General features: G+C 37.3%; 1 protein-coding gene across 1 annotated transcript in view; it reads right to left on the reverse strand.

Annotated features, from left to right (window-relative positions):
• The window catches only part of ADGB (androglobin), a 158614-nt gene that overhangs the window by 121031 nt on the left and 12470 nt on the right, over positions 1-25113 (reverse strand). The window contains exons 2-5 of the mRNA XM_088023849.1: positions 10759-10921; positions 5523-5615; positions 2071-2142; positions 54-263 (exon numbers count right to left, since the gene is read on the reverse strand). Of these exons, the coding sequence (XP_087879975.1) occupies positions 54-263; positions 2071-2142; positions 5523-5615; positions 10759-10921 (538 nt within the window). The remainder of the gene's footprint in view (positions 1-53; positions 264-2070; positions 2143-5522; positions 5616-10758; positions 10922-25113) is intronic.

Below are 25113 nucleotides of genomic sequence, written 5' to 3' on the forward strand. Positions count from 1 at the left end.
TTCAATACAAAGGACAGACGAATTTTAATGTGCATGAATGTGAACTTACTTACCATCCAGTAAAGTTTCACAACATACTTTCCATAGTTATTGAATAAAGGCATGTGACCTTTCACAGCCTTGCACAGAGAGTAGATGTGTTCCCAGGGCTTCCAGTTGAGAGGAGGAGGTTCCCCTGCATTCCCTTTAAAATAATTGTTCAAAGTAGCTCCATTGAATATCTTCCACACTGCATAGATTTCGCTGATAATCCATCTCATCAGCTAGAGACAAAAGCCATTAGTGTTAATCAGTTGCTCTTCCATTGTTGGTACTGTAATTTAGGCGGGAAACCAGTCGAAAACCTATTTCCAATCTACTTTTTCATATTAAATTCTACATGTAATATGCTCCACATTTTGATTTCTGACCTACAGAATAAAGTCATAGTTCTTGTCTTTGTTGTCAGGAAATATAGTCACAATACAGGCTAAAAAGACTTAGCATTAAACACTCAGCTAAGAGCTGTTTCCAGAGTAAACTGTCAGTGGTTTAACATTGACCTCCATTTGACACTGACCTTCATTTCAGCTGTGTGTGTGTGTGTGTGTGTGTGTGTGTGTGTGTGTGTGTGTGAGAGAGACACAGAAAGAGAGAGAGAGAGAATGAATGCTTCTGAGAGCTGGGGTAATTTTATTTTGGAATTAACTTTTTATAAATGATTAAGCTACCCCTCTATAAAAGTTGAGAAGTTTGAGAAGAAAATGATCTCTTTTATGTCAATAGGATCAGCTAGACAAGGAATGCGATATGAGAAAGAATTAAAATTGCACACACGTTTAAATATCCTCTAAGTCTCATATTTCATATGCCAATCTGTAGGTGCAGAAGTGCTCTAAGTAAAATTCCCACTTGCAGAGTTTTCAACAGGCTGCAAGGCGCAGTGGGGAGTTAAGCTTCCGAGAGGAAACAGAGACCAGGATTTGAATCTTCCTTCAGATCCTTCTGCTCTGGGGCATGTCATTTCACCATCTCTAAATTGCAGTTTATGTAATGCAGTCTGTAAAATGCAGATTATGCTATCTATTTTCCAGCATTTTATAGGGAATAGAAACAATGTATAAAAAATCTCTGGGTCACAGTGGGTTTTAAGTAAAGACATTACCCTTAGTATTATAGGATTTTCTGAAATAATCATTTCGTATTTAACTGCCTAGTTTATAAGAAGATTAAATACTTGAGGCTAACCTTATAAGATTTATGTTTTCCTTAATTTACATTATATAGGACATTTCTTTAGGTTTAGTTTAGTTGAAAAAGAAAGGTAAATCAAGTATCTTTCTGTATGTATATCTGGGATTTTGCTATAGAATATTTTATGCTTCCTTAAAAAATGAAAAGTTGAAGTCTGTGCATGCTTTGGATCATAAAATAAGCATATTTTAGACTAAAATACAAAGTATAAAACAATTCAGAAATAACATTATACTAATCACTGGTTGAAGAAAGAAATGTTTTGACTTTAATATTGGTCAGAATCAATAATGACTATTAATTCTGACTGGGTCAGATTTTTTTTCTGGGAGAAAATAATTTTTTAAAAAAATGCCCTACTTCTGATATAACCGCCTTAGAGGAGTGGAACAGGTCTACTTCTGATGGAGAAAACCCAGGGTAGAAAGGTGGAAGTGTTTAGGTGAGATTTTCCCTGCATTAGCATGTCAAACAACATCAGGACACCCTGCCCTTGAGCACCGTGCAGAGCAAGTTCCAAGCAGCTTAATGTCAATTGCTAGGCACGTGCATCAAGAGAAGAAATGCCCAGATCGTGAGATCCCAGCTACTCTGGGTCTAAGGGCAGGAGAATAGGGGCACAGCAATGTTAATGGCTAACATTTTCCCACCATTTGCCCATTAAACTCAACTTAAGAGGCTTCTCTTCCTCTTAGAATGTGTGGCTTATAAAATACTGAGTTATACCAAAACTTAGAGGTGAGCAAGGGAGAACTGAAATTGACGGTCTGGGAACTGTTTTAGGCAGGTCTGGAAGGTATTCTGCAATCAGGCTTCAGTTAAAACTTCCCTACATACCTCACTGCAGAGTAAATGTTCATTTGCTGAAAACAAGTCAAACAGGATTTCATTTTTCACAACTACTGGAGCCTGAAATTAAAAATATGTGTAAAAAGAGATATTACTCATTAGGAAAAATAAAGGAAATGTAGCTGAATGAAATATAGTTGCATGTGATATAAACAAGTCAAATCTGATCTCATTTCTCACAACCAGAGGAATTAAAAGAAAAAAAAATAAATAAATCTCATTATTCCATAAGATAACCCTGTTAGAGCTATGGGTGACATTCACTTAATAATGTAATGCCTATCAAACACAGCATTTTCATATACAAATGAAATGTTGTAAGATATAATATAGGCAGATGATCTCAGCATGCATATACACACAATCTGAGAGTTTAAAAAATGACTTGAAATTTAAATTAACCTTTCAAGTTAAACCTGAAGCTTAGTTAACACATGCTAGCAGGAAAAATATCTTCATCCCTTTGATAAAAAATATTAGGTATGACAGCTTTTTAAAATCTTGCCCAATTTCAAATCCTCTTATCTTTTAAAAAAATCCTCTGATGGTCATTATTTAATTGGTATATATCTAGAGATGCTTTTATATATTTAGACCACTAAGGAATAAATATAATAAGGGAAAATATGATTTATAACAGTTTTTAAAAATTTGTTACAATTCATATTGAGCTTATATGCTTAACATATCAAATTAACATAAATGTGGTTTTCATTAATAAAATAGATTTTCATGGAAACTAATGCCTTCAGCTATTCTCAATTACATGTATAACTAGCATCTTGAAAACTCAATAAAATATTTCTTTATGTCCGAGAAAAATTAACTCCAAACTACCCTGAAGGCCTGACTTGACTCAGTTTATAATTTATGATCATAATAAGTTACATATATGTATTATATAAAATATTTTATACAAAAATGTATATTTTAAATTCTGGTTTGGCTAATTGCACTTCTAAAATGCCCATACTCGGGGCACCTGGGTGGCTCAGTCGTTAAGCATCTGCTTTTGGCTCGGGTCATGATCCCGGGGTCCTGGGATCAAGCCGCGCATCCAGCTCCCTGCTCGGCGGGAAGCCTGCTTCTCCCTCTCCCACTCCCCTTGCTTGTGTTCCCTCTCTCGCTGTGAACCTTTCTGTCATATAAATAAAATCTTTAAAAAATAAAAAAATAAAATGCCCATACTCTTCAGCAAGTGCCAACGAACATTAAAATTGATTATGGATTAAATAAATACTGAATAACTAAAATTTGAGGAGTGAAATTTAATAGTTGCCTGCCAACAAATATAAAATAGAAACTGATGGTGTGTAAAAGACAGCAAATATTAAGATAGAAGTCTCTACGGAGGTCTCTGTTCCCTATACCTGTACTTGAGACAGAATACATCTTCGGACATCTTACATCTATTCAATATAATCATCACTCAAGGACCTGAACCATCAATACCTGATTCTCAGAAATAAATAAATCTGATCATTCCCTCAGTAGTCAGGGTTTATTAACCTCCTCAGTTGTATAATCTAAGTTGATTCTGATATCTTAAATCCAGGCTTTTAAATTTTTTCGTAATTTAGCTTCTCTCTGACTTAAATCATGTCCTCTGACTTCATCTTTGGCTTAGAGTAGAATAGAGTAAATCACACAGAAAAGTCATTATTGTTTTGCAAAGTTTTTGTGTAAGCTTTTTATATGCCCACATTTAATGAGTTTCAATGTAAAATGTACTTGCCACCGTGGATCTAGACATTAAAACTTGAAAAACACTATTCTAAGACTATCCTAGTTAGCTAGACTTTCAGCTGTGGCTGCTCTGGTCCATACTTCAGGGGGAAGTCCGTGCACAAGATAAAGAGAAAGAGCCAGCACAGAACAGAGGTGTTGAGATGGGCAGCAACATTACACGATAAAGGTAGGGAGAAGTGTCATCATCATCAACAATGGATGAATTTGGGGCGCCTGGGTGGCTCAGTCGTTAAATGTCTGCCTTCGGCTTACGTCAGGATCCCAGCGTGCTGGGATCGAGCCCCGCATCGGGCTCCCTGCTCCGCGGGAAGCCTGCTTCTCCCTCCCCTACTCCCCCTGCTTGTGTTCCCTCTCTCGCTGTGTCTCTCTCTGTCAAACAAATAAAAAATAAAATCTTTTAAAAAAAAACAGTGGATGAATTTACTTATAATACAAGTATTATCTCTCAGAACTAAGGTATGTTAAAAAGAAAAAGGTGGTGTAAAACTTTCCTACTTATTCACATTTGAAACACTCACTTCAGGGACTTAATATCCTTTATTTGCATGGAATGTAAACTCTGCACTTCCATTGCACAGAGCCTGAATATTATTACTAATACACTATTATTAAGTGCACTATATTAACACCAAAGAATTTATATTCTTCATGCCAATATTATCTAACATTATAAGTAATTTAAAGACATGTTCATATACATTTGATTTATTTAAAATATCTCACAAGTAGGCATTCAATAAATATTCTGTTGAAATATACCTTATTTTTTCATTTTACTAAATATCTTTGAATTTAGGATTATCTTTCTCAGCTAGTAATGGTAATTGGAAATATGGTGGATAAATTGTATTTTCTTGCAATAGTAGCAGTGCTTATAAAGGCTAAAAATTTTAGGAATAAAATCACTTTGTGTGAAATTGAGATTCAATGGATTCTATAATAAACGGAAGAATCAGCTCCTTTACAACCATTTGATTAGCACTAAACTATTTTAGCCTACTGGTTTTCCATGCATTAAATGAAAATGATAGGAGATTCATAAAGGAAAAAAAGGAACTGGTGATAATTAGGCCCTTGGAAACAGCAAATATATTCAAACTAACATGGCTGTTAAGAAGACAGACCAGTGGATCTAAAGTTTTCATGTACATAGTGCTATTTAAAAGGATGTTCTCTCGTAATCCCAGTCAATGTGACTCAAGTTCCTGAGCATCGAGTCCAGAAATGAAGATGGCCCTTGGAAAATGCTTCAAGAATACCTGGAATGCAGAGAGCAAAGTGCAAATCTCCTGGGCTAGAAAATTAATGCTAATAAACACGATAGTAAACAGAACTTTGGGCCACATAATAAGTTCCCGCTAAGCAGCACTAAACGGAAATTCTGTCAGTCAGAAATTAAAGAATAACTTCCCACATATTTTAGGCTCTCCTTTGATATCATGTAGAAAGGAAGAAAACTCAAGACTCTAAACAAAATTTCAATATTCTCTTGGGAACCAGTACAAGTGATATTAAACTATGCTGATAAACATTTATTTCGATTAAATGCCAAAAAGTAATTCCTTTTTCTTACTGAAAAATTTATGGGAAAAATTTACCCTGCATTGTTTTAAAAATGAGAATTTTCATAACTAGGATATTATAACCTACAGCTAACCTGTATTTTGTTTGATAGTGAAAATATTTCTTACCCGATTAATTAAAAAATCCTGTGGACGTTTCCAGGAATAAATTTTCAACGATGGTGGTAATTCAATCTTTCCTTCAGGGTCTTCAAAAAAATGCTATATAAAAAATATATTGAGTTTTTTTCTCCATATGGTTCTAAAACAATGAAAGCAACTCAGTCCTAATAAAAATTAGTAAGTGCATAGATTCTATCAATAAACATGCATTTATAGAGCAATTTGTGTAATTGCTCTCAGAGCTAGTTCATGGAGTATTTGGTGAATAGTGAAGTTAATAATACTATATTTAATGAACAAAACCTCAATTGTTGAGTAACATTTTATTGCAGAAGAAGCAGTCCAAACGACCATGAGCTGCATTGTAATGTGAGGTAGGTATGGTAGGAAAACAATCTGAATGGGCCAGATATGGACATATTTTCCACTGAAAATAATGTTTTTTTTTACTTGAGTAGAGAAGATCAAAAAATCATAAATACAATTGTATGCCAATGAAATTTGTACCTTGGATCTGACTTCCATTTATTAATTTTTAAAATTAAACATGTTATTTTGAGATAATTATAGATACACACCTCATGCTGTGAAATAATAAAGAGAGTTCCTGTGTTCTCTTTACTCAGTTTCTCCAGTAGTAAAATCTTCCAAAACCATAGGGCAATTTCACAACCAGGATACTGACATTGACACAGGCAGGATAAAGAAGATCCAGCAGCACCAGGATCCTTCCTAGGAACTTTTATGGCCATGCCCACCCTCCAACCTCCTTACCACCTGTTTAATCCCTGCCACCTGGCAATCATTAATCTGGTCTCCTTTTTGTCATTTCAATAATATTATATGAGGGGCACCTGGGTGGCTCACTTGGTTAAGCATCCGACTCTTGGTTTCAGCTCAGGTCATGATCTTGGGGTACTGAGATCCAGCCCTGCTCTGGGCTCTGCACTCAGCGGGGAGTCTGCTTGAGATTCTCATTCGCTCTCCCTCTGCCCCTTCCTCTGCTTTCACATGCATGCTCTCTCTCTCAAATAAATAAATAAATAAATCTTCAAAAAAAATAATGTTATATGAATGGAATCATATAGCATGTAACCTTGTGGATTGTTTTTTTTTCCCTCTCTGCCTAATTCCCTAGATATTCAATTCATTCAAGCTGTTGCATGTATCAATAGTTTATTCTTGTTTATTGCTGAGTAATATTTCATGATATGGATATTTGTTTGTTTACCATCTGCCCATTGAAGGACATTTGGCGTTTGGGCTGTTTCCAATTTAGGGCTATTAGTTATAAAGCTGCTATAAATTTTTGCATATAGCTTACAAGTTTTTATATGAACATAAGTTTCCATTTCTCTGAGATAAATGCCCAAGAATGCAATTAATTTATTAATTTTTGAGCCCTTAGTATGGGTCAATTAGTGAGCTCTGGAAGAAGAATGATATCCAAATGTCTATTCTCAAATGCTAGCAATATAGTAAATTAGACATCAAGTAACTACTATGTAAAAGTTCTCACAGCTCCTAAGGTAGTTAGGTTGTGGGGGTGGTCCTTACAGAAAATGAAAAGTGCTGGGAGTATGAAAACAATGCTGTAGGAATATAAACTATCTGTATTGAGAAAAAGGAGTACTAAATTTCACTTGAGTTAATAGTGACAGGGTCAAGTAAATACCATTTTGTGATTTTTATGGTAATCATATTTTTATCCGAATGTTAGTGTGACCTGAGAAATGGGTTATATTCGAGGGTGCTGTCTGAGCTTTACACAAAGTGTCTATGTATATCTGGAGCATATTTAAGATAATGGAATACTGTGAATGAAGACAAAGGCAATCCCAACATCTAGTCAAAGTGATCAAAGAATGAGTCCCTGAACAAGAGACTGAAGTTTCCAAGAGCCACCCTAGACTTCTGGGGTTGCCTCATGTCATTTTTTTTTCCTTACGAATATTAATTCAGTTATTTTAAGGTCTCTTCTCTGACAATTCCAAAATCAGAGTCACCTGTTGATCTATTTCTATTATTTAATTTTTCCTCTTGTTTTTCAGCCACTTAGTCCTATTTCTTTTCAGGTGTGGTAAATTTTGATTGTATGATATACATCGCATATAAGAATGTATATGAGTGCTAAGTAATGATGTTTTTCTCCAGAGAGGAGGATTTCATTCCTTTCTGGCAGGCAAAGTACAAAATGAACTTGACCCTGTCAACACTGGGTCTCAGGATTTGGTAGGGTTGGTGTAGGTTTGGTTTTCCCTTACTGAGTACAGCCATGTTGGGGTACAAACTGAAAGGTTGGAGTTTCTGAGTTCTTTCACCTTGGCATACCCTAAATTCTGATCTCTTGCCATAGCATCATGAAATATTTTCTGTTATTTAGCTTCCAAGCTGTTGCTTTCCACTCATTTGCTCAGCAGCAAAATCTTCACGTATATAGGTGAGGATTTGGGTAAATGTCTTGAAATAAAATTATATGGGAAATTTTCAGATTTTGGTTCTGTAATTACCTCTGGGATTTGGGTTCCAGTTTTGGCTGCTTTCACAGCCCCAGTCAATATCCTCTCTCTCTTCAGCCCAGAGAAACTGGCATAAGCCCCAAGCCACTACTTTCTGCTTGGCCTTTCATTTTCATGCCTTGAATTATTAAAAGTCTTTGAGAAGATTAAAAAAAAAAAAAAGGTAAATGGAAGCTTATCATATCATAATCTGGTATGATTCCCTTCTCTCCATGTTAAGTTAATGGTAATCTTTCCATGTCATTTTGCCTTAGGTGTATTTCTTATATCCACCTTACAATGCTTCATTAAATTTATCTCAATTTGGTTCACCCATCATGTCTTTTTGTTGCTGTCACTTAGCTGAAGAAATGAGATGTGATTCTGGAATTACAGGGAAGGATTAGCTTATCTGATGCTGATTTCCTGATCACTAGCTTCACATCTGAAGAAGAGACTTTCTATAAAATTCCAAGGCTCCTTGCTATAGTTGGATGCTTAAGGTAATTGATCCTGGTAAAATATGGATGTTGCAAATGCAACATGCTTGGGGTGTCCACCACTCACTCCCATGAGGGACTGTCACTTCCCAAGCCATGAATGCTGAGGTTGTAGAACAGAACTGGGAGTGGGAAGCAAGGTTGTATTCCAGATGGTACCTTTGCGCTGTTGTAAGAACCAGGGTTTGATCTGCTGTTCTCCTGCTTTATGAAGGTGGAAGTGGCAGAATGGAGTATTGGCTAAGGTTCTGAAGTGTCACACTCCATTGGCATAGCTCCGATTCACCACAGGAGGAGGGCTGGTGCTGCCCTAATCATGCAGTTTTATACATCTCCATGGTCCAAGGGCTGCAGAATCAATGTTGGGGTCTGGTGTTCAGCTAGCAAAATTCCTATACTTTGCCCCCAAATGAAATGGGCATCAAGGAAACAGCATACATGTTACTGCTCCAGTCTCAATGGTTTTCCTCCAATAAATGTTTTTCCAACAGATTTGCCCTTGTTTCAGTAACATTGGTAAGTTCCAGAATTTGATGCCTAACCTCCCAGAGATCTGCAGGATTTTTTTCATAGTCATCTGATAAAGGCTAACTTGCACTGCAAGGGCCCTATAATGTCACAGTTTATATCTTATTTCCTATTTCAAAGTTTTCAGGCACTTCTGCTCTTCTCCTCCCAGTTTCTCCTTCACACTTTGGAATGACTCGTCTTTAGATCTTTTCTAGAGCTCCATGCTTACCTGAGGATCTGCACAATCTATCTTCTTGATGTAAATTCACACTCAACCCCCATTAGTTATAAATTTCTGTTAAAAATATGTAGAATATGACCATTGTCATTTGAACACAGAGAGTTCAAAAGCCCTGTGCACCTAAAAATTCCACAATCACCCTAGGTATGGTACAAAGAATGTATTCCCTCATATGTTCCTAATCTGAAATTATTCACGTACTAACAGAATCAGCAATTAGTTACATTTATTATCTTTTGTAAACAAATTACTGTAACGAATCACGCAGTTTATAATTCTGCATTTTGTGAACTAAATATAATTGCTAATAGGTACCATTCCAGAGTTCTCTATTCAAATAAAGACCCCAGAGTTCAACATGGTCATTCTGGCAATTTTGTTTGTGTTTTGTAACTGCATTGTGTTCCATAACATTTTTTTTAAAGATTTCATTTATTTGAGAGGGAGAGAGAGCACAAGCAGGGCGAAGCAGCAGAGGGAGCAGCAGGCTCCCCGCCAAGCAGGGAGCCCCATGTGGGCTTCGATCCCAGGACCGTGAGACCACGACCCGAGCCAAAGGCAGACGATCAACCAACTGAGCCACCCAGGCGCCCTATAACATTTTTGTTAAATGAATTGTTACACCAAATAAATAGGTCATTATTTTTTTTTAAAGATTTTATTTATTTATTTGAGAGAGCGAGCGCATGCGCGAGCGTGAGCCCATGCACACCAGCAGGGGGAGTGTCAGGCAAAGGGAGAAGCAGGCTCCCCGCTGAGCAAGGAGCCGGATGTGGGTTTATCTGAAGACCCTGGGATCATGACCTGAGCCGAAGGCAGACACTTAACCAACTGAGCTACCCAGATATCCCAAATGGGTCATATTTAAAATGCAACACAGACTCATATCCTTTAGATAAGTCTTTAGAAATAGAGTAAACATTTTTAAATAGGCAAAAGAACCTAAGATAAGATAGTTGGAAAATGTAGACCATTCTCAGCTCTAATCCCAGGGCACATCATGTTTCAATGGCCACAGATAAACAAAGAGTACCTGAGGTCTTTACCCAAATATCTTGAGGGGGGATATTAAGAGAGATTCAACCCTTTCCTCACAGTAACATCTTTTTAAAAAAAAAAAAAAATCTCCTATCATCACCAGATAACAGCTCACATGTCCACTGAGGCTTTCATTTTCTAAACCACTCTGTCTAAATGCCTGGTCCCCAACCCTGTCCAAAATCTACTCTCTGACCTGTTCTATCAATTTCCCCTTTATTTCATTATGACTCTTTGATCATGTCTCTCCTTCCACTTACTCAAATGTGATTAGCAAAGCTCAGGTCTAAGGCTTGGAAAGACAGGCAGGAGGGAGGGCGACCGGTGGACAAAGACAATTTCTCTTTTGAAGGGAGGCTCTGGAGAAGAACGAACACACTCCCGTGTTAACAAATCTTATTCTATTATAAAATTTAAGACTAAGATGAACTCTAGTCACACTCAAGTGGACTTACAAATAAAGGGCTTTTTCCTGTTTTGTCCTTTTCTTTTCCACCTTTGCCCGCGTCCCACTTCTCTGCGTTTACGTCCGCCTCGCTCCATTCTGGCCAGATTGGGAATTTCCCCTTCTTCTGCTCAACAGAACTAGGTTGCGCATTACTGCCAAAGTAGTACTGCCTAGACAGAGCAGGGAGGTGGGTTAATTTTAAGTCAGATCTCTGGGGTAAAATATTAGAATCATTGCATGGTATAAATTTAATGCTCTTGTCAGCAGTCACGTTAAAGGCATTTTTCGATAGTCTTACCTGTAGCCAGACAGCTTCCACAGGTTAGGGTTCAAAAAACTAAAATACCCAAAGAGATTATTTCATAAATTTTGAGCCTTAGGCCCTACTTACTAATGCAGGACATTCATCACAAACACATAAAATGCCATGAAGGGGAATATTTATATACAATTCACACTTAAAATCCTTTACATGTATAATATTAATGGCTTTTTGAAGATCAGGACATATTTAATATAATTTAATATAATTAAATTATATTTAATTTTGATTTTTCCCAGTATAACAGTGCTATGTGATCATTATTTTAAAATGAATTTTTTTTAATTACATAAGTAGGAGAGACATGCCCGCTCCATTAACATTGTTAACGAGTGTCCATTCTGTAAGACTAATGCAAGATACACGTTTCTTCTTCAAAAATAACGTCATTCAGCACATTACAGACTGTTTCTTTCCATTTATCAGTATACTGCAAATAGTTCCTATGTTGATGAGAATTTATCTAAATACAAATTTAATGATTCCATACTGTTCCATTGTATAAATACACTACCTTTTGTTAAATTAAGTTTCTATATTAAAAAATTTGAAGGTTTTGATTTAAAGTTTTTTTCACTATTATATATTTTTTAAGATTTTATTTATTTATTTGACACAGAAAGAGAGAAAGAGAGAGAGAGCACCAGCAGGGGGAGAGGCAGAGGGAGAGGGAGAAGCAGGCTCCCCACCTGAGCAGGGAGCCCAACACGGGGCTCAATCCCAGGACCCCGGGACCATGACCTGAGCTGAAGGCAGACTATTAACTGACTGAGCCACCCAGGCGCCCCTTTTTCACTATTATAAACAAGACTTTGGTAGCTTTCCTTATTGACAAATCTTTGCAATACATTATTAATTCTTTTCTTAGGATAGATTTTAATAAGAGGACTTACAGTACCCAAATATATGCCTATTTAAAATGTATGATATATTTTCACTAATTATCTACAGAGAAGTTGGACTTGTTTTCTACACTCATTATTAACATATTATAGTTTCATACCTCTAAACCTTGACTTCTACCTTTTCTTTATTATTATGTTTTAAAGTCTAATTTAATTTTTTTAATTAATTTATTTATTTGAGAGAGAGCGCACGCGCGCGCGTGAGCCCATGCGCACCAGTGTCTTGTTTAATTTTTCAAGTTTTAACTATGAGTGACTGGACCCCTGCTCTAAACACTGGGATAAGCAGTGAACAAACCAGGCTAAGATCTCTACCATTATAGAGTTCATATTTTGGGTGGGTGGAGATATAAATCACAGCATAAATTAAGTAAAATATATAGTGCATTAGAAAGTGAAAAATGCTAGGAGGAAGCATAAAATAGTAAGGGGGAACTGAAGTGTTAAGATACACAATTTTTAATATAGTGGTTAAGGAAAGCACTCCATAATAGGGTAATAGTTAAGTCAATAGTGAAAGAACATAAAGGATCGAGCTATGTGGATCTGTGGAAAGACTGTTCTGGAAACAGGAAACGGCAAGTACAAACAGAAAGGCAGAGTCTTCCAGATGCAGAGAGCATCCTGGCTTATTTGAAGAATAAAGATATCAGTGAGGCTGAGGGAAAGTAAAAGGAGATAATTTCAGAGAGGTAACAGGAGATGCAGAGATTATAAAGGTGATCTAAGCCAAAGGAAGGACACTGGTTTCCCTAGGTGAGAAGGGAAGCCACAGGAGAGTTTTGAGCAGGAAAGTTTCTAAGCATTTATTCTTGCTGCTATGTTGAGAAAAGGCCAAAGGAAACAAGAGAGAGAATTTAGAAGACGCTGAAATAACTGGTGAGAGCTAATGATGGTTTGGACCAGGTTGCTAACAGTAGAGGCGGCAAGACAGAGTCCCCTGTTTTTAAGAGAAAGCCAATAGATTGAATTGATGTCCCTGTAAAACAGAAGACGATGGGATTGCGCAAAACTGAGGTAAGGAGTAAAGCAGCGTTTCACTTCCAAATGCACTGTGTTTTAAATGTTTATCACATGTTTGTGGAGATGTTGAATAGTTCAACATAGGATTCTGAGGCTTTGGGAGAAAGAATTAGTCTAAAAGTGAAAATTTGAGTCATCAGCATTTAGATGATATTTAAAGTCTTAAGACTGGATTAAATCACCAAGAAAATGACCATACCTAAGCAATAGACACTCCCAGGAAGGCTATTCAAGATACCTAACAACCGGTAAGGAAGGAGCATTGACCAATCCTCAAAGACCTCTAGTTATGCGAGACATTATTTACTTTGAGTAGTGGGATCAGGGATATGAGGTCCTCAGGGTAGGTCAGGGGCTCAGGGCAGGAGGCAGGAATGTCTGGGGCTCAAGGTTATTGGTAAGGTTATTGTTGAGGCTACTCAACAATCAACATTAAAATATTTCAATATTCTAACCATCAGTACAGCTGTATATCTGCCCTGATACTCCATGTGAAAAGTCAGAAAGAATAGGAAGAAAAGTGAGATGGGCACCTGGGTGGCTCAGTTGGTTAAGCGACTGCCTTCGGCTCAGGTCATGATCCTGGAGTCCCGGGATCGAGTCCCACATCCCCACATTGGGCTCCGTGCTCAGCAGGGAGTCTGCTTCTCCCTCTGACCCTCTTCCCTCTCGTGCTCTCTCTCATTCTCTCTCTCTCAAATAAATAAATAAAATCTTAAAAAAAAAAAGGAAGAAAACTGAGAAAAGCAGTTCCCTAATCCCCTCAGAACTCGGGGGTATGTTACCTTCCATGGCAAGCGAGGGTTTGTAGACAACTTTTAAGTATTTGAGATGGGAGCTTATCCTGGATTATCTGCATGGGTTCAATCTAGTCATAAGTGTTCTCAAAAGTGGAAGAAGGAGACAGAAGTCATCAGAGGGAGATTTGACTCCAGAAGATTGAATAGAAAAATGCAAAACTGCTGGTTCTGAAGACAGAGGGAGGAGGCCACATGCCAAAGAGCGTGAGCAGCTTCTCAAAGCTGAAAAAGGCAAGGAAATGGATTCTCTCCCTGAGCCTCTGGAGAGGAATGCAGCCCTGCTGGTACCTTCGTGTTAGCTCAGCGAGACCCATTTTGGACTCTGGACCACAAGAATTGCACAATAACAGTTTTGTACTGTTTAAGCCACTAAGTTTGTGGTATTTTATGATAGCAGTGTTAGGAAACAGTGACAGGAATAAAACAGTAGAGGGTTATTACTTGGAAGTCAAGTAAAACATTTTTTTTTAAGTAAGAGAAGGCACAACAGATCCAAATGCTGCTAATGGATCAACAGATTGAAATAGGAACAAATAAATTTAGCAACAAGAAGGTGAAAGGTCTCTCTCAAATTTCACCTTCTGGGGCTGGTGGTGAGAGGGACTTTCTCGAACGCCCTGTCTAGTATGGCTACCTCTCTGCATCCTTTTATATTGCTTCATTTTTATAGCACTTGGCAGTTCTCTCGCTAATCCTTCAGTGCTTGTGTGTTTCCACAGGTAGCCTTTTAAGTTTCACAGGGGTAGGATCAGTGGGTTTTTTGTTCACTCCGTCTATCTCCAGCAGTCGAAACAGTGCCAGGATAACATAGGAAATCGGTCTCCTGTCTCTCTGTCATCTATTTACATGAAATGAAAAAATGAATGTCTTTACGTACTATTTCTATCATTTCTAATTAGAACCGCTTCAAGGTTTAGGGGCACCTGGGTGGCTCAATCGTTAAGCGTCTGCCTTCAGCTCAGGTCATGAATCCAGGGTCCTGGGATGGAGCCCCGCATCGGGCTCCCTGAGCCAGGGGAAGCCTGCTTCTCCCTCTCCCACCCCCCTGCTTGTGTTCCCTCTCTCTGTGTGTCTCTGTCAAATAAATAAATAAAATCTTTAAAAATAAATAAAAATAAATAAAACCCTCTTGTTTAAAAAAAAAAAAAGAACTGTCTCAAAGTTTTACGTATAGGTAGAGATTGATCAGATGGCTCACCAGTTCCTGTTTCTCATTTCCTACATTTCCCAATCCTTTGCAATTTGGCTGGCACTTTGTGGTGGTGTTTCGGACAATAGCATGTATGGGAATGTGTTGTGTCCTACGTCTAAGCTCATAAAACATCCTATGAGATACTTGTCAGCATGCTCAATCCTTCAGAGGAGATCTTAGGAAATGCTAATGGTTGTGGTTTTGGAATATAGCTGAGGTTCGGTGAGGTGAGGTCCAGAGCTGATGACCAAGAAAGAATTCTTGAGATGTCTTTGGTGCAAAATGGTGGTTTATTAAAGCACGGGGACAAGACCCGTGGGCAGAAAGAGCTGCCACAGCAGGGTTGTGAAGGGTGGTTGATTGTATACTATGGGGTTGGGGAAGGGAAGGGAAGGGGAGGTTTCAAAAGGATTTTCATATGTTAAAGAAGACTCACAGGATCCCTCAGGCCTTGCCATTGTCATGTTAAGGTTGTTTTTCCCTCTAGCAAGGCATTAACATGAAGATAGTTGGGAGCTTCCTGGAGGAACATTATACTCTGCCCACTTCAAGTATCTGTCAATGGGCTGCAGGTTATAAGGACATTTAATTGTATCTGCACTTCCTTCTGGAAGCTAGGTTATTGATAGAAATGCTTTGTTCCTATAGATTACTAAGACATGTGTAAACTGAGGGAGACTCAGGAGACTCAGCCTTGCAGAATTGTGATCTCTGTTTTTCCTTTCCTTAGCTTCGGGGCAGCCAGGAGTGCCTGAGGAATGTCACATATATCCTATCTGGGGAAGGGGGGTTGTGGGGTGTCAGCTTCTGCTTCTGTCCCCTCATCAGTAATGCCACAAGTTGGAAGGAGCCAAAAATCCTTATTTAGCACATGCAAAGCCACTACTAAACTCCTGATCAAACTCTAGTATAAATGAGAAATATCCTTTGTTGTGTGATTTGGGGGTTGTGTGATCTTGTAGCTAGCACTGACTACTTCCTACTTGCTTTTTTGATAGTCTAGCTAGCACTGGTTGTTAACGATGACAAATATAAAGGTTATAATTCTTTTTTTAGGGTTTGGATTTCTTCTTTTATATCTTTAATCATTATAAACATGCACATGGAAATTACTTATAGATTATTTTTCTACTATCTTAAATCTTTGATACTTGATTCTTTTTTGTTGTGATTTCTGCCTTTTTAAAAATATAGTCTCATGTTTTAAGATGCTTTTATTATGAGCCCATCCTTACCAGAGTTTTCTTTTCCACAGATCCCCCTTTCCCCAAGGCAATCCTGTATTGAAAGGATGGTTTTTCTTTTTTTTTTTTAAATATTTTATTTATTTATTTGAGAGAGAGAATGAGATAGAGCATGAGAGGAGGGAGGGTCAGAAGGAGAAGCAGACTCCCTGCTCAGCAGGGAGCCGGATGTGGGACTCCATCCCAGGACTCCAGGATCATGACCTGAGCCCAAGGCAGTCGCTTAACCAACTGAGCCACCCAGGCGCCCTGAAAGAATGGTTTTTCAATGTTAATATGGAATTTTCTTTCTTTCAGAGATCCCAAATAAAGAAGCCATCCAGGAACCCATAGGTACTTTAAAATCAGATCTTGAAGCTACTAAGTCTCAGTCCCAAGGTTTCCATTTCTCAAGGAAGATTTTTTATTTTTCAGCGGGACACTAAGCGTAGAAAATCTAACTTTCTTATAATCTAAAATTATAAAGCAGGTTTTCTTATTCACCTTTTTAAAAAGAATTAAACTTTTGGAAAGTCATGCCTTTATCCAAGGTTGGAACACTCCCTTTCCTCATTTGTCCTATATATATTAAAACAAAAGACTCTGCTTTCATAAGATGGCTAAACCTTCCCTAGGGAAGCTACAGCCTCAGTTTAGAGTTAAAACATTCTGACTTTCAGTTCCCTCCTCGTTTCTGGATCCTGAAGATTTTTATTTCTTTAGATAGGCATTTGTAGGTATTATTCTTTTTATCTTAATCCACTATCTTGCTGGAAAAGAAAGTCTAAGAATATATCCATTGTAAAGGAGTATTTCTAAGCAGCATGTAAGAGAAGATGACAGAAAGGTGACTAGAATAGTTTTCGGAAGAAAGGGAATTTTTCATAATATTAATAGAAAAATCAAAGCATAAAATAGTCCATTACCGTACCTCTGTTTTATTGAGGGTTGGTACAACTGTAGAGATAAAAAGAAATTCGTGACTTTGTATCCATCAAAATCATGATAAAATTTAACTCATTCGGGAAGCTCAGTCTCTCTTTTTTTTTTTAAGAGAGACTTTGTATTCTATTCTATACAATCTACTTTGTATTTGTATTTTTTTTTTTTTTAAGATTTTATTTATTTGACAGAGAGAGACACACAGAGAGAGGGAACACAAGCAGGGGGAGTGGGAGAGGGAGAAGAAGGCTTCCCGCCAAGCAGGGAGCCCGATGTGGGGCTCGATCCCAGGACCCTGGGATCATGACCTGAGCTGAAGGCAGACACTTAACGACTGAGCCACCCAGGCGCCCCAGGAAGCTCAGTCTCTTAAAACCTGTTTTTTTTAATGGGAAAATCTAATTTCTTAAAAAAAAAAATAAAGGCTATGCTAAGATTCTGTTTTGCTCTCCTTTTCATTCTGTCAAGCGTAAGTAAATGTTCTGACTCCCTCCCTAAAGCTATTAAGCTTTATCACTAATTGGCCTACTTTCCTTGTAACATGTCAAATTTGATTTTATCTATATTGAAGATCACTTTCAAAAGACTCTCATTTGAGGTATCTTATATCAGCCCAATAGCTCACCTATAGTGTTACACACACAATATAAACAATAGTCAAATACAGCCCAATGTCAAATATACTGTAGACCTCAAAAGATCATGCACAAATATGTTGCTTTTGAAACCGTCAGCACAGTATGCCTTTGACGCTCGCTGCCAGAACGTGCCTACGGCTATGGTATAGCAGAGACCCTTAACCACTCAAAGCACATTATTCCTGGTTTCATCAATTCTGAGAACAAGCTAATTTTTAAACACATAAGTAGCTCAGGACTTTTGAAGATTTAAGAACTGGTAATACAGGGAAATAAATGTTGCCAAATTCTAGAAAACTCATATGTGCAAAGAAATCAAATCTACACACTAAAATATCAGGGGGGTACCAAGACTTATGTTATTCACATAGCAATATACCCAAGTACTAGCTAATGATTCAATCCATTAAAATTACAAGTTGTATAAAAAATTTGAAAGATAACTATATCCTCGAAATATATGGCTAAACACTCCCTTCTACACGGTGAGTCTAAATATGCTATTGAGATAGAGGAAGTCTCACTGACATTTTTAGGAGAGGCTAGAAATCTGTAGACAAATATATTTGTGGAAATTTATTATTTTAAAAAAACTTAACGTCAATGGGGAATGTTTATCACATAAAGCCTGTACATTCAAAATGCCAAATGATATTTTAAAGGAAAATGATGCTTGGAGGGAGAAAAAGAATTCCACAGAGCCAGACAACAGGCTGATTTCCAGAGTGGATATATAAAATGTAAAGGTACTCCTGGGGAAAAGAGAAGCATGGCAGAAAGGAAGCAAATTTATAACAGCAGGTCAAGTTGGACAGAATAGTCTGACATGAAAATGATATATTAAGTATGCAACAGATACAAAAGTATTAAGGTGATTATATATAATATATAATATATGTAATTAATAGATATATTAATTATATATATAGTTGTAATTGAAATGAATTGATCATGATTAAAAGCCATTGAAAAATGTGAATGAGTGTTTTCAGAGGCAGGAAGTGGGCAAAATGGATGAAGGTGGTCAAAAGGTATAAACTTCCAGTTATAAAATAACTAAGTCATGAGGGTGTGATGTACAGCATGATGACTACGGTTAATAACACTGTACTGCATATTTGAAAGTTGCTAAGAGAGCAGATCTTAAAAATTCTCATCACAAGAAAAAAAGTTTGTAACTATGTATGGTGATGGATGTTAACCAGACTTAACCGTGGTGATCATTTCTCAAACTATGTATGGTGATGGATGTTAACCAGACTTAACCGTGGTGATCATTTCTCAAACTATGTATGGTGATGGATGTTAACCAGACCTAACCGTGGTGATCATTTCTGTGGTGATACAAATATCAAATCAGTGTGTTGTACACCTGAGCTAATATAATACTATATGTAAATTATACCTCAGTTAAAAAAAGAAGTCAATGTACTAATTACAGAAAGAACCTGTAGGGGTGCATAGGGAGTTGATAGTATAATCTACAAGTAGGTACTGGAATTAGATTTGAGCAGTGGTAGTCCAAGCTTAAAAATCTGTAAGTCCATTTTGGAAAAGAAGCTAAGTTTACCCTGTAAATGTCAAGAGACCAGAAATAGGCTTCATAAATGAGAAAGTGGCTAGAGTTACTCACAAGCTCCTAGCTTTGAACTAAGGCTCTCACTATAGTTTATGGCCTAACAGTCAATGTGCCACTTTCCTGTGATTCTCTGAGGAAATAGGCTGGCTAAAAGAGGGAAAAAATGGGGGGCGCCTGGGTGGCTCAGTTGGTTAAGCGACTGCCTTCGGCTCAGGTCATGATCCTGGAGTCCCGGGATCGAGTCCCGCATCGGGCTCCCTGCTCGGCGGGGAGCCTGCTTCTCCCTCTGACCCTCCCCCCTCTCATGCTCTCTATCTCTCATTCTCTCTCTCAAATAAATAAATAAAATCTTAAAAAAAAAAAAGAGGGAAAAAATGGGAATGCGGGTGGCCTCTACCACAACGGGTGTGGTATCAGGGATAGCACTTTCCACAGAGGAGAAAAGCCTTCAACCGCCCAATGCTAAAACGTGGGTGGGGGGCAGGATAATATAAAAATACACTTACTAATCAGAAAAGATTCTGTGTTTATATTGGGACAGTGTGCTAGAGTCAGTAACACGTTGGTCCCTCAATCATTTAGTAACTGAATTGTGGTTAAGTCCTAGGGTTTTCAGAGAGGTCAGAGTTCAAAAGGAGAGAGATATTCCTCAGAAACCTCAAAAAAGCAGCTGTTTGCCAACTGACAAGGAAATATTTCAATATTGTAACAACTGTCCTGTCCTTTCCAGTAGTGTATCACAACTGATGTCACAATGGGTAGGGAGTGACTCATTCTGGAAAACCATCCAAACCACATGGCAAAGAACAGTATACGTGAGTTTAAAATATCTACAAAATATGAACTAAAAAACAAACATTAAAAAGGAAAAAAACAAATTTAAAATTACAAAGGACAGTAAATAAAATAAAAAAAGAAAAGAAAAGAATGTAGCAAACTTAAAACGTTTTTAAATATTTAGAAATACTGAAAAAATAAAGGAGGGAAAGTCCTGCTTTGCAACAAGCACAGAGAGATATTAAGCAAACAAACAAAAAACAAGATCAATGTGAACAAAGATATATTGATTGGAAAATTTTAGCAATGACAACTTCAGCTGTTGAAAGAATAGACTAAATAAAGCCAAAGAAAGGCGAGGACTAGTGATTTAGAAGGTAGAATTTTTAAAATCAAGTGTTGGAAACAGACTCTTAACTACAGAGAGCAAAGCAATGGTTACCAGAGGGGAGGCAGGTAGGTGGGGGATGGGCTAAATAGGTGGTAGGGATGAAGGAGTGCATGTGTGATGACCACAGGTGCTGTACAGAAGTGTGGAATCACTATACTGTACACCTGAAACTAATATTACACTGTATGTTAATTGAATGGAATTCAAATACAAGCTCAAAAAAATAAAATAAAGGATTTGTATAGATAAAGAGAGAGAAAATGTGAACTAAGCAAATGGATAGATTGGAAAACTCCAGTGTATGCCTAAAAGAAGGCCCAGACAGGTAATATAGTTAAAATAGGGGTGGGGAGAAATATCTGGAAATATAACTGCTTAAAAATGTTCAGAATTGATGGAAGATATGTCTTCAGATGGAAGAAAGTACATCAAGCAATAACAAAGGATAAATGGGAGGTCAGGGGGTGGAAATCTGTGTCTAGATGCATCAACTAAAACTGCAGAAAACTATGAAAATTAAAATCTATATACTGAAAGAAATGACAAATTACCTAAATATAAAAACAACCAAATTGACAGCAATAACAGTCACAGTAAAGGAAGGAAGTGATATCATCAAAGCTGAGGTAAAATAACTGTCGATCTTAAATTAAGATCCAATTAAACTCTTATTTAAAAGTGAGGTCGAAACATTTATCTTAAATTATATAAAAACATTTAAAATTGTGAGTTTACCATAATAGATTCCTATAAAAATATTTACTGAAAGATTTATCTCAGGAAAAAAGGAAATGAACTCAGATTGAAAGTGTGGACTACAAATAGCAATGGTAAACAAATGAGTCAATACAACATTCTGGTAAAACTCTAAGAAGTATTTCCTACTAACAAATAATGATAACAATAACTTTGTGTTTTTAAAAGCTACGAAAAATAATGAGATGGGAGGGCGCCTGGGTGGCTCAGATGGTTAAGCATCTGCCTTTGGCTCAGGTCATGATGCCAGGGTCCTGGGATCGAGTCCCGCATCAGGCTCCCTGCTCCTTGGGAGCCTGCTTCTCCCTCTGCTTCTCTCTCTCTCTCTCTCTCCTCCTCTGTCTCTCATGAATAAATAAATAAAATCTTAAAAAAAAAAAAATGAGATGGGAGAGGGAGTTCTGAGGGACACTAGTGTGCCTGTTTTTTCTTTAGGAATAATGCTGAGTAACTGTAAACTATATAGGAAAGTATTTGAAGATAAATGTGTTTTAAAAAAACAAGCATTGTCTTAGTCAGTTTGGGCTGCTATAATACCATATACATAATACCACGGACTGTGTGGCTTATGAACAACGGAAATTTATTCCTCACAGTTCTGGAAGCCAGAAGTCTGAAATCAAGGTGCCAGGATGGTCAAGTTCTAATGAGAGATTTCCTCTGGATTGCAGATGACCAAGTCCTCATTATGTCCTCACATAGTGGAAAGAGAGCTAGAGAGGACAGAGATGTCCTCTTCTTTAAAAAAAAAAAAAAAAAAAAATCTATTTATTTATTTGAGAGAGTGCATGAGTGGGGGGATGGGCAGAGGGAGAGAGAGAATCTTCAAGCGACTCCCCACTGAGCACGGAGCCCCACACGGGGCTCGATCCCACAATCCATGAGATCATGACCTGAACCAAAACCAAGAGTCAGATGCTTAACTAACTGAGCCACCCAGTTGCCCCTCTCTCTATCCTTTTCTTAAAAGGACGCTAATCCCATTCATGAGAGCATCACACTCACAGACCTCATTACCTCTCAAATACCCAATGTCCAACACCATTACATTTGGATTAGAGTTTCAATACACAAATTTTAGGGTAAACAAACATTCAGTCCATTGCAAAGACACTTTAAGAAATAAAATATAAAACTTCCAAACTGAGAAAGAACAGAAAGAATGGACTTGACATTAGGAAACAACTCAGTATAAACTCTGCCTTAGGTAGACAGGTCATTGAGAATGCAGAATTCTTTTAGTGAAGATCAAATCAACCAATCTGTCTGAAGACTAAGACATTTTAGAAAAATACTGTTTCCAAATAAGAAAGGAATCTCACTCAACCAAACAGTACACTTATTTTTAAATAACATTTATTGAACACCTGCTCTGTGACAAGCACTGTGCTAGATGATAGGGTTACAGACTCATAAATACATGTCTCTGCTCTTGAGTTTATTTTGGAATTCAAACAGGTAAACAGATGATGTCAATATAATGTCGTATATGCAGAGATGGAAGCATTCACAGATGGCATTGTGCCCAGTGTAAGGCAATTAGAAAAAACTTCCTGCGATAAATAGCATCTGAGTTGTTTTGAAGGATAAAGAGAAATTTTCCAGGTTGTAAAAGCAGAAAGGGCATCAGTAAGAAAAGAGAATAACATAAGACACAGTAGAGAGGAAAGAAATAGCAGAGTGGGTGCAGAGAACTATGAGCTTTTCAGCACTGCATGAGCAGACAGTGTAAAGCAGTGGGGAAATTAGGTTGGAAACAAATACAAGGTAAGCAGGCAGGCAGCTCCCCACTGAGGGCCTTGCTGATGAGCTTGGCCCTTATTTTCTAGATAGTGTTGACTTTTTCCATTGTACAAAGATGACCATTTTATTCTTAGATATATATTATGTAACGTTTACCCATAATGGGCCATCGGTTTAAAATAGGAAGCTTGGGGAACACTCAAGTTTCAATACAACTCAAAAATGAGCACAAAGATAATAATTATGAAAATATCATTTAAGATAATCCTCATCACATCTGTAAGTTAAATTAAAATTCTTACAACAAAATGTCTCTACTACATCAAAAACCAATATTTAAGAAGATAAATATATATTGGCAATTACATATAATTTGGGATTTCACTTTTAGGGAAAAAATTGTATCCATATTATTTGTGGATATATATTTGTAAATACTGCTTCAAACGCTCCCATCTTAATATTTAGAAATAAAATGTAAGATTTAGGTAATAAACCTAAGAGATATCATGTTCATTTCAGTTGCAATAACAGGGACTGAATTTATCCTCCCACCTAAGGCAACCAAAAACCTGGGCAAAACACATAAAACTGGTTTTCAGACAGACATCAAGTGATGAAAGATGGTGATTCTGAAAAGATAGGAGCCAAATGAGGTGAGCCTTATAACTGCCTCAGCTTATGGTTGTGAGAAGAGTTTGGGGCTGCAGTGCAGAGAGGTCATCCAGGCATATCTCAGCAGATTCCTTGAGTAGAGGAGCAGGAGGTGAAGTCTGGGAGAGGCCATAGCAGCTAGAGTTTGCAGGACAGAGACCAGAACAGAGAGCTTACCAGAAAACTGCTGAGATCTTCAGAGGGTCACCCATTCCATATATATATATATATATATATATATATTTAAGATTTTTATTTATTTATTTATTTGACACAGAGAGAGAGGGAACACAAGCAGGGGGAGTGGGAGAGGGAGAAGCAGGCTTCCCCCCTGAGCAGGGAGCCCAATGTGGGGCTTGATCTCAGGACCCTGGGATCATGACCTGAGCTGAAGGCAGACACTTAACGACTGAGCCACCCAAGAGCCCCTCCATATATATTTTAGCATGAGTTTTTCCATTTATGCAAAAAACAAAAATCACTGATATTTTAATAGGAATTGCATTTAATCTGTAGATTGCTTTGGGTAGTAATGACATTAAAATATCATTAAGTCTTTCAGTCCATGAACATGGGATGTGTTTCTATTTTTTTATGCCTTTAATTTCTTTTAGCAATGTTGTGTAGTTTTCATTGTACAAGTCTTTCACCTCCTTGGTTAGGTTAGTTCCTAAGTATTTTATTCTTCTTGGTGCTATTGTAAATATTGCTTTTGTCATTTTCTTTTCAGATTATTCACTGCTCATGTATAGAAATGCAACAGATTTTTGTGTGTGACATCTGTGAAAACAGATTTTCATAAACTTTGTATCCTGCTACTTTGATGAATTTATTTATTCTAACAGGTTTTTTTGTGGCATCTTTAGCATTTTCTACATGTAAGATCATATCATCTGCAAACAGAATTCTACTTTCTCCTTTACAATTGGGATTATTTTCTTTTCTTGCCTAATTGCTCTGGCTAGAACTTCTAGTCCTATGTTGAACAGAAATGGTTAAGGTGAGCACCCTTGTCTTGTTCCTTATCTTAGAAGAAATGCTTTTAGCCTTTCATCATTGAGTATGATATCCTCCATGGGCTTTTCATATATGGTTTTATTATGCTGAGGTACTTTCCTTCTATTCTTAGTTTGTTGAGTGTTTTTATCATGAAAGGGCAAGGAATTTTGTCAAATGCTTTTTCCTAATTAATGGAGATAATTGTGTGGGTTTTATCTTTATTCTGTTTATACGGTGTATCATATTGATTTATTTTCATGTGTTAAACCATCCTTGCATTCCAAGAATAAATCCCACTTGGCTGTGGTGTATACTCTTTTCATTACATCACTGAATTCTGTTTGCAACAATTTTGTTGATGATTTTTGCCTCAATGTCAATAAAAGATTTTGGTCTCTATCTGGCTTTGTTATCAGGG

This window comes from Eumetopias jubatus, unplaced genomic scaffold, assembly GCF_037043125.1.
Source record: "Eumetopias jubatus isolate StellerSeaLion01/CBP00866 unplaced genomic scaffold, mEumJub1_p1.0 scaffold_6, whole genome shotgun sequence".
Taxonomy (NCBI): Eukaryota; Metazoa; Chordata; class Mammalia; order Carnivora; family Otariidae; genus Eumetopias; species Eumetopias jubatus.